Raw genomic sequence first — 9751 nt, forward strand, 5'->3', positions numbered from 1 at the left:
CGATTTCGTTTGTTGGAGGAGTCATTATATTATCACGCTACAATGGTTAGCAATTTATTTTTCGCTCTTCGACAGACAACGAAAAAATAAACGACACAAAACGAACGAATTCTGCCATCACCTTTCATAAAAAGATCAATATTTCTTACCTAACCTTGGAGGTTTTAAACAGCCTAAACAGGTGCCGCAACATACAAACGCCAGAAAGATCGTCATCCAACGTTAGGTAGCCTATACCATATTTTTGTGATTGAAAACCAGGACACTTCAGAACAACGAGCTTTATCAGATAAAGGATTTTGCAGCAGGAAATGCAAATAAGTACCGGTACGAAGTAAGTTCTTTCAATAACCTAACTGCAAAAAGAGCACTTCCTCCTACTAGCTTACTATTACTGAACTGAACAACCAACTCACTACTGTACCAATTACCCGCTACGAAGACGTAACAATTACTTTCACAGTTAACAGTGTTAACACAGCGAAACAAGAACGCGCATCAGACATCAATCTTTAGCAAGTTGGCTAAACAGACCAATCACAGCATGCTAATATTAATGTAGTGTTGGGCAATGCTGGCAGACTAAATGTCAAAGCGAGACTTTTTGGCTGACTGACTGGGACCACAAAATCTTAAAAACCGGGATTGTCCCAGCTATAACGGGACCTATGGTAAGCTTATCTAAAGTTGGAATTGACAAATTCCGCCCAGATTTTGTGCCAGTGGTGCAAAAAATTTGTGGCTCAGATGTGCAATATTGGTGGTTTGCTATTTTTATCAACTTTTTACCATGAGAATCAATTTTTGCACACTTTTATTTATAACAGAAAACTGCGTTTCTATCACAAATGAATATCCATAAATCCACATGATTGTTCATTAAATTGCTTGGCGATGTCCCTTGGTCACTATCAACCATTAGTTGAGAAATAGTTATTTCAGATTTTGGCTGTGAGCAAGAGCACATACGCGTTTCAGATGCGCCACAAGGCTCAGGAACTCATACTCAGATGGCTCAGGAACTGTAATCCCATGTCGTTGCCAGCTGCAGCCTGCAGGTACGACCAAAGTTAATAGCAAAAACGGCAATAAAAGGTGTTTTCTATTGACTTAGGATAGAACCCGACTGGGCAAGGCTGATAGCAGAGGTGTACAGATGGAAAGGACTGAAAATGCAACATTCATTTGCAGAGTTTGTGGTTAACTATTCTTATGTTTATGTTATACAAAATACCGTAAACATTTTGACTTTGTTTCGAAGTGACTAGGCTATTTTAGCGTATGTAGGTCACGCAGCCTGTTGTTAAAGATAAACATGGAGTAGATATGCAAAAAGTTGATTTTAGCAATTTTGGTTCTATTGGAGTTAGATTTAGATTAGATCATTAGCAGGAAGATTTAGCCTATAGGCTACTAGACCCATTTTTGTACATGAGGACAGCCTTATTTTTCGATTAATTTAATATAAAATCTGAACAAGCGGAGTTCAATGACCGCAAGGTCTTTCGCCGCCCCACGCCAAACAACTGCTAATTTTTGTTAAACAGTGTAACTATTTCTTTGGCAAAATAAATTCTGTCTTTTTCCCTTATAGCTCATAGCCTAGTAAAGGTGGCAATGAGGGTATCATTTACCCTGCCTGGACAACCGTTTTCGATGAGAAATCGTGCATTCAAAGACGTAAATTTTGGTGTGATGACATGCACTGATACTTAAATTATTTGTTTATTTTTTACAAATTAGCGTTCAAATAACCAGCTTTTGTTTATTTATTATATTTGATGTGAAGATAAAATAGTTTTGTGTGCACGTTGATGAATTTTGTGCGTGCAGGTGCCATACTTCCTTCCTAGTATGGTCTATTACTTTTGCATTCCAACTTGAACTGTCATTTTTATTATCTCACAACAATCACCCATAGTGGAAAGCTAAACTGCAGAGTGTGGCCATTTCAAACAAGATCTTGCTTGTTCTAAACAACCGAATGACAAGTGCGGGTGCGAAAAAACTGAAAAATCCCCCAACCAGACGCACAGTAACTGACTGATTCAATCTTTGCAATGAATTAAAAATTGTGTGCGTTGAAGTTTTGTCTCAATCATTAAATGCAAAAACATGCCATGAACGCTCATAATAGGCTAAACAATGTTGAGTGAGTTTATCTATAATTAATAAACAAATAAAAGCTGGTTGTTTGAATGGCAATTTATATTAAATAAACAAAGAATTGAGGCTTCAGCGCACTCCATCACTCCAAAATTTGCGTCTTTGTATGCACGATTTCTCATCGTTTAAGTGAGATTATTACAGAATTTGCTTCATTAAAGTGTGCCATATATGAGTCCGTAGACAAATAAATCTATTTTAAAGTGAGGGGTAAGTCTAAAAACAAGTTGATTTTATATGAAAGAACACTCCTTACAGAATACTCTGCTAAAATAGTTTTTGAAACATAATGCTTGGTTAGGTAACTATAAGAAAAAGAAAATCACAAATTTTTCCTTAATTGTGATGTACATGAAGGCTGTTGAGATTCTTTTATTACTGCAGGCTACAGTTACTGTACTTCGGTGGATTGTGTGCACTTGTATGATTTTGCCAGAGACAAAAATACCACTTGAGATTTGTAATTGGACGTTTATTGTTTTAACATCTTTAACGTGTAGGTTACCTCTCAAGGGGTCGCATAGAAATTTCTTTTCTAAAATGTGGTCGCAGAACCAAAAAGTTGAGAAGCCCTGATCTTCATCACAATGATGGCCAAAAACTGAGTCTTTTTACGATTTTATTTTGCCAATAACTACCTAACCACGAACTATTTCTCAAAAATATTTTACCAAACTGTTCAGTTAATAGTGGTCTTTTGTATAAGATCAACTTGTTTTTGGACTTGCCTTTTACTTGAAGTTACACTTTAAAATGTTCCGACAAAAACTAGAGATTCATTTCATTTTAATGCTGAAACATATTATTGAAAACAAACTTACTCCACTTAAGATTAGTACTTGTTTTTCCATTGATTTGACATATCCACCTCTACGTTGCCATATCGTAGTCAGATAGCCTGGTTTCTGGATTAAAGAGGTAAAATGCATAGGAAGAAATCCGTTCCTAGCAGTTTAATTTCGGATAGCAGAGATTTCGTTTTTTCGAGGTTCAGATAAATGAGGTTTGACTGTGTATCTATCAGATTTGTATATATGCCATACCCAAAAAACATCTTCATTTATAGCAGTTTATTTTGAGATGTTGTTTACTGTACCACTTACTGGTACCATTAAAATCAACGTTTTTGCTGGTATACTTTCTCCTATTTAGGCCTACTCATAGCAATATGCTTGGTGATTTTTGTGGTTAAATAACGTTTTTCAATGCCTGTGTTATTTTAGGAAATTTCATCACATTTGTGCTTGTACTATCAAGATCTTAATGTTATCAGGCCTTTTGAGTGTTATCAGGCCGTGTGTTTTGTATTTTAATCAATGGATATAGCAAGCGTTAAGAAAGATTTCACAACACCAACCAATCAGGCTTCAATTACAAACTATCGCGGGAATTTTTTTAACCCAAAGAAGCAAGAATATGATGCAAAGTGTTTACATGTCTCGTCAAATTTAACTGCCTTTGCAACAAATGTGCACTCTCCATGGAACCCAGTTTCTAAAGGCGACATCAAGAAATTGGCCCAGACAAGATTTGTAAATTCTTCTCCGAAAAGTTACAGACTTATGCCAGCATCTGTTGAAAGTTCCAACGCTGACAAGACTAGTTTTGTGGAGAAAGCTTCACACAAATATTTGCTGCCAGTAAGTTACTTTCTTGAAGTTGCAAATCTCTGGGCGCTTTCAAACAGAAGTGAACTGGAATGTCGCTTTACATTTGCAAACACTGAAGATGACCAAAACTCAATTATGTCCGCGCAAAATGTTCTTGTGGTTGACAAAAGGCGACCGATATGTCATACACAAGCAATACCAGCAAAAACAGAAAGCGAAAGAGACATTTTAAAGAATAATGCTGTTGCTGAAAATGAGTTACTTCAAAGTGTCAACCGTTTTCTAGAAACTTGTCAAAAGAAAGATAAATCATCCATTGGAAAATCAACAGGTAGTCAGTTCTATGTAAAGTTTCTGATACTATTTATTATTGTGTATTGTGTATATATATATTTTTGTGACACTTATTATTATTTGCATATATCGTATAAATCACTTTATAATCTTGCTTTTTTCGCTATTTGCATCCTGAAGTTTTAATGATCTAAGTGGAACTGTTTCTTGTCTAGAGCTTTCAGAAGCTGACAATGGTGTTGGGAGTGAAACAAGGAGGTATCTGTCTCAAATAGTATCATTAACAAACAAAAAGTTTGCCATAAAACTCCAAAATGGACTGAGTAGAGCCCAAAAGAGCAATTCCTCCAGAAAGCGATCATCTTCTACAGAAGAGGATTTCCCATGTAAAAAATCCAAAAACTCACCAAGAGTAAACGTTTTTACAATGTCAACAATGGAAAAAGATGAAACAGAGAAGGATCAGTTTGTGATCATTCACATTCCCACCTCACAGAAGAAGACCTCAGAAGAAACCCAAGCACAGGGTAGCTTAGTTGTTGAAGTGCTGTTGCACTTGTCTGTCATGGTATTTGTGCTGGCAGTAGCTATAGTTTATAATTATGTGGTTGCTATTATACATCAGGTAGATAATAATAAAGATATAAAACAAAATAGAACATAATAAACATACATGTACAATGTTGTATCATATTGTTCAATTAGGTAAACCAAGTGAAAGTCAAAGAAAATCCAGCACTGAAGGAATATTAGATACCATCAACTCTGGTATGTAGGCTTGGAATATACGGTTGGAAAGAATTTTTTTGATAAAACTTCAGCCATGATCACTTTCATGCTGTGTTGTTTGTAAGGACTACATGTACATGTTTTTGTGGCGTTGTTTTGCAGATTCATCGTCAATTAAGATGCTATACAACTGTTTTTACTGTGAATCGTCTTTTGAAGACAAATCAGCTTGCGCACGTCATATGCTATCCCATCTCGCCAGCAGTATAGACAGCTAGTGTAAAGGTTTCATTTATATTATATCTCTGAGTTGTTAACTTTTTTATCTTTCTTTCGATCACCTAGCTGTACTGAGAACACTGAACGTTTTCTAAAGGAATTGTGCTTTTTTACTATATGCTCACAGGTAAAAGTTGTTGCTTTCCCACTGAACTGTTTTGCCAAGTGCTGTGATTATCAAGGTGTTTTACAAACAATTTTATTATTTAAATTATATGGGTCATAACTCATAAGGTAGGTCAGACAGTCTGCATTAGCCACCATGCATGTATCAAATGTTGGAATTCATTGTTTCATAATAACAAGTAAGGTAAATATGATTGTCATGTGTATCACAGAGCCAAATGTCGTGCATTACGAAATGTAAGTTAAACTGCCAATATTGATTTTTTGTTAACTTGGCAATTGTGATTTTATTTTTCTGTGCCATTTTATTGGAAATTTTAACTTCACTATTGATTACCATGTGTAGTATTATTTGTATAGTTTTTCATTATTTTCGTAAAGCCCAGCCCTTAGCATTTGATAGAAATGGTCTAAGTTTTTTATTTTTTTTGCAATTTGCAATAAAATACATTAGCATAGATTTTGAAAATCTGTTTTTTATTCCTGTTGAGTTTTCACAAAACAGGTTGAACAATAAATTTTTACCCGATTTCTTGAGACTTCGGTATTATTTTGTTTTAACTTAAAATTTGATATGCCACTAAAATGTTGCAACATAAATGATAACGTTAATTTTTCGATTTTGATCTGCACAGCTAACTAAACAAATGCTATTAACATGTTTGGGAGCCAGTGCATTTAGGTGTTTGAACGAAGATTTAGTGATCTGCTTGGGGGCCAGCCATTTTCTTGCTTACATAACCCGTTTCAATTGTCTGTTTGTTTGTCATATTTTGTATCACAAAGGAGAGGGACTCACAAGATGAAAATATAGGAGGCAATAAAAAAACAAACAACCACTACAGTAACAATTTATCAATCTACAGAGTGGTTTATAAGAATTTACGACCAGAATGAACGAAAATAAACAACGACAGAAAGGCGGCCTTGGACTTACCAATTTCTTTGTTCACTGATTTTAATAAATTAAGTTGTAAATACTTAATACTAAACCTGATAATAATTTGTTATGAAAACACAATGGTTTCAAAATGCGTATGGAGTAGGTAGGTGAGTGGCTGCGTCTGTTCATCGACAAAATAAACTCTCTGTATGTTCTCCTGACTAACAGGATTTTGGTCGTGTGCCCACTTGGACCACAGCTGACAGAGCTTAGTTGTCAGAAGAAAGAACTACCTGGTTGACTCCAGAGAAAAACTTGTCATTTGGCTCGGTTGCGTGTCTTCCCGACAGCGCCTTCGGAGAAATATGTCGGCCCGCACGTAGAAATGTAAAGAAAATGAATTACAAAACTGAATCAAACAAAAAATGAGTCAATAAACGCTATTACAAACAACGAACGGAAATATGAAGTAAGTTTAGTAGTTAACGAAAAAGGATGTAATATATTGAGAAAAGCAAAGAAATTAATGACATGCGCAGATGTTCTGGTAAACAGCATTGGCTTCTTTAAAAGTAAATTTTTATGCAATTAATACAACTTATATCACTATTCTATTGGTAGAGAAAAAAATTTGACAAATAAGTTTTATAATGTACTGAAAGAACAGAAAGAGAATAACTAATTACCAACACTTACCATGTCCAAAAAACGCTTCATGGCCTGCCTTCCGGCATAAAGGCGTTTACTGCGAATACGTTTCCTTTAAAATCAACCTTATTTTATTCTGGGGGTGACAACGCCACCACGCGGTGACATCACTCAAGTTGGATATCTCCCTTCAATCTGTTTTCCTAATGCTTGTCTCCATCGCTGTACCCGAGCAGTAGTAGTAACACGGCAAAAAATAGCAGTTGCTTTACAGTGTAAATTTTACACAACTGTACGCTCGGGAGAGCTTATACTAATTTGGAAGATAGAGCAACCTTTGTCGTTCTTCAGGACGTGAACACAACGAATCAGAAACTCAACGTGCTTTAACACGGGCGATTACGATTCATCCTCGAGCGTTACGATATCTATTGCGACAGCAATGTAGGTACAACATATATCAAGTCTATTCATATATGATGTTTTTTGACGCGCTAAATTGCACACTCAAATCGTTGATATCACCCAACATGCATTACCACCATGCGATTTCGCCTTTACTGTGCTCTGGAGCATTGGATTCTGGTAGCCTATGTAGTAACGTAACTACTCAATGCACATGACGGCCCGAGCAGGAAATTTTGTAAAACTTTTTTCTGCTATATCTAAATACAAAACACATACAATTTTCATTTCTGTTTGTTGTAATTCATGAATTAGCTACGTTTTCTTTCTTACTCATTTATTATTTTCATAGAAAGAAAGCTAGTGACAGACGATACATAAGGTAGCCTACCGACTTACAATGAGACATAGAAAACGGAATGATTTTTAAAAGTTTATACAAGCTATTTGCTGTGATAGGAATTGGCAAATAACTTTAGATATGCACGACATACGACATAGGCCTAATACGCACAAATATGAATAATCTTATATGAACATGAATAATTTTTTACAATAAAAAATGAAAAAAGACTGAAACTTAAATATTACTGTGCTTGACAATATACAATCATTCTGATCTACGTATACAAAAGTTTATATCTACTAATGCATCTAAATTCTAACAATTTAAAACAAACATAAGCAATGTTTAATATAGGCTGTTGGCTGTGTCATACGCTACAGTGTTAGGCAAAACTCCATTCAAGTTACCACGCATTAGGAAGTGTTTAAAAAGTGAGCAAACACAACATACAACCAGTTGTCTATTTTAAATATAAAAAGATTTAGTCCGCACTAAACAGCAGAGCAAATCTTGAAGCCTGCGTTGCTTCAGAACTCATTCATCAGTTAATGAAAAGCGGTTCGATATAAACTGCGACTGATATGGGCGAATATATAATACGATTGGATGGATAAATGTAAGCAGTGTTAGAAAGAGCAGCACCATGTTGATAACAAAGAAATTTCCATCAAATATTTCCATTACTATGTAAAAGAGGGGAAATTGCAGCAAAGTAATGGATGAAGCAAGCAGAGTTGTTAAGCCGTAGAGTTTACCGAAATGTTTTTCAGGGAAGCAAGTGATTAAATAAGTAGAGAAAACTGTGTAGAGAAAGGATCGGAATGTCGTTTGCAACAGAAACGCAACGAATAGCAGCGGAACACTTGGGATCAAAACAAATATTGAAAACAATACAGCCAAAAAACTTGTAACCGCAAATCCGGCAGATGTCGCTTTTGTATTTACCTGTGAGCTATTGGAATCGGCAAATCGCTTTTGCATCGCATCAATAAAAACCCCACAAAACGGCGAAACTACTATTCCGAGCACTTGAACAACACCGAACACATTAATAACAACACTTTGCTGTGCTTCATGAGAAGGAAGAATATAATTTAGCCATGCATCCAATGTACCGTAAATAAACTGATTTCGCAATTGTAAAATAGAAACAAAAGCAACGTTCAGACAAAAACCTAAGGAAAACACACATTCCTTCAAGCTTACGGATGAAATATCATTTAAGTTTTCGTAAATGTTATTACTTGCTTCTTCTTCACTTTCTGTATTTTGCAAACAGTCGTTTAAGCCATACTGGTAATCATCTGGTACTGACAATGGAATGTGATGTCGTGGCATTAAAAAAAATGTTCTTATTATTGGTAAAATGCCACAAGACGCCAGAAAGTAAAGTATGTACGTGAATGGTATGTCGGCACTGTATGCCAACTTGGCGAAAACAAAAACAAAAGCGGAAGAATCGAATGCACCATTAACTAGGCTGACGACTAGCGCTCTGTGGGTGCTAAACAGATTGGACACGGGAATATTTGTAAGTAATACCGTCAAACCGGAGACAGCAATGGCAGGCATTGTTAAAAACAATAGCCACGAATGGGTTTCATCTGTCCAAGCCATAGTAAGAAAAGCAGATATGTACAAAACAGAGACACAACATCGTACTGTCCAAGACCCAAATCTGTCGTAGATATATCCTATCAGCGTAATAAGGAAGGACGAAGAAACCGAAGCAATAGTAAAAGTTAAGTGCAATTCTTCTTGCTGGGGTTTGCACGTAGAAGAGAAAGCGCTGGCGTTAGAACTTCGTGCGCTCCCGTTGCACATAGAACTGAAATAGCCTTCTTTTTGCAGAATAAAACTTAACGAACCCCAACCGAATATTATTCCACTCAAACATAGAGTTTCCAAGACGGCTGTAATCGTCGTTAAAACATGTTTTACCCGCATATCGCAGCAATAATCGATTAGGCTACTGTTGCTCCACTGGATGTACTGTAAAAAGAAATAAATCATGAACATAGCCTAAAGTGAGTGCACATTTTCAGTAGGCCTAATAGGTTAAATATTGTATGGAACACAAGTTTGCTACTGGAATTCATGGAGTATCAAAGCTTTAAGCAATACTAAAAGCATTTTCCTCTTGGTCTTTGCAGCAGCTATGTTCATTGCTCAGTAATATCTTTTTTTCAAATTAATTATCTATTACCTAATTATTGTACGTTAGGTAATCTGCAGTTTGTTGCCCGTCAGAAAAAACTTCGCCCG

The 9751-nt window shown here is 35.9% G+C and overlaps 2 protein-coding genes across 5 annotated transcripts; one reads left to right on the top strand and one right to left on the bottom strand.

Annotated features, from left to right (window-relative positions):
- Positions 1-209: 209 nt before the first annotated feature.
- Positions 210-5665, top strand: LOC143459161 (uncharacterized). Of its 4 annotated transcripts, none has more exons than XM_076956176.1 (6): positions 210-334; positions 943-1058; positions 3493-4107; positions 4286-4597; positions 4776-4838; positions 4962-5665. In XM_076956176.1, the coding sequence occupies exons 3-6, from the start codon at positions 3729-3731 to the stop codon at positions 5075-5077; spliced, it is 870 nt and encodes a 289-aa protein (XP_076812291.1). In that variant the 5' UTR covers positions 210-334; positions 943-1058; positions 3493-3728; the 3' UTR covers positions 5078-5665. The 4 variants fall into 4 exon arrangements, with proteins under 4 accessions (XP_076812291.1, XP_076812292.1, XP_076812290.1 ...); XM_076956177.1 differs by having other exon boundaries at positions 211-327; XM_076956175.1 differs by having other exon boundaries at positions 272-671.
- A 1786-nt stretch (positions 5666-7451) lies between these two features.
- LOC143459760 (equilibrative nucleobase transporter 1-like) lies at positions 7452-9751 on the bottom strand. Its single transcript, XM_076957025.1, has one exon. The coding sequence runs from the start codon at positions 9503-9505 to the stop codon at positions 8021-8023; it is 1485 nt and encodes a 494-aa protein (XP_076813140.1). The 5' UTR covers positions 9506-9751; the 3' UTR covers positions 7452-8020.

Source organism: Clavelina lepadiformis, chromosome 5 (assembly GCF_947623445.1).
Source record: "Clavelina lepadiformis chromosome 5, kaClaLepa1.1, whole genome shotgun sequence".
Classification (NCBI taxonomy): Eukaryota; Metazoa; Chordata; class Ascidiacea; order Aplousobranchia; family Clavelinidae; genus Clavelina; species Clavelina lepadiformis.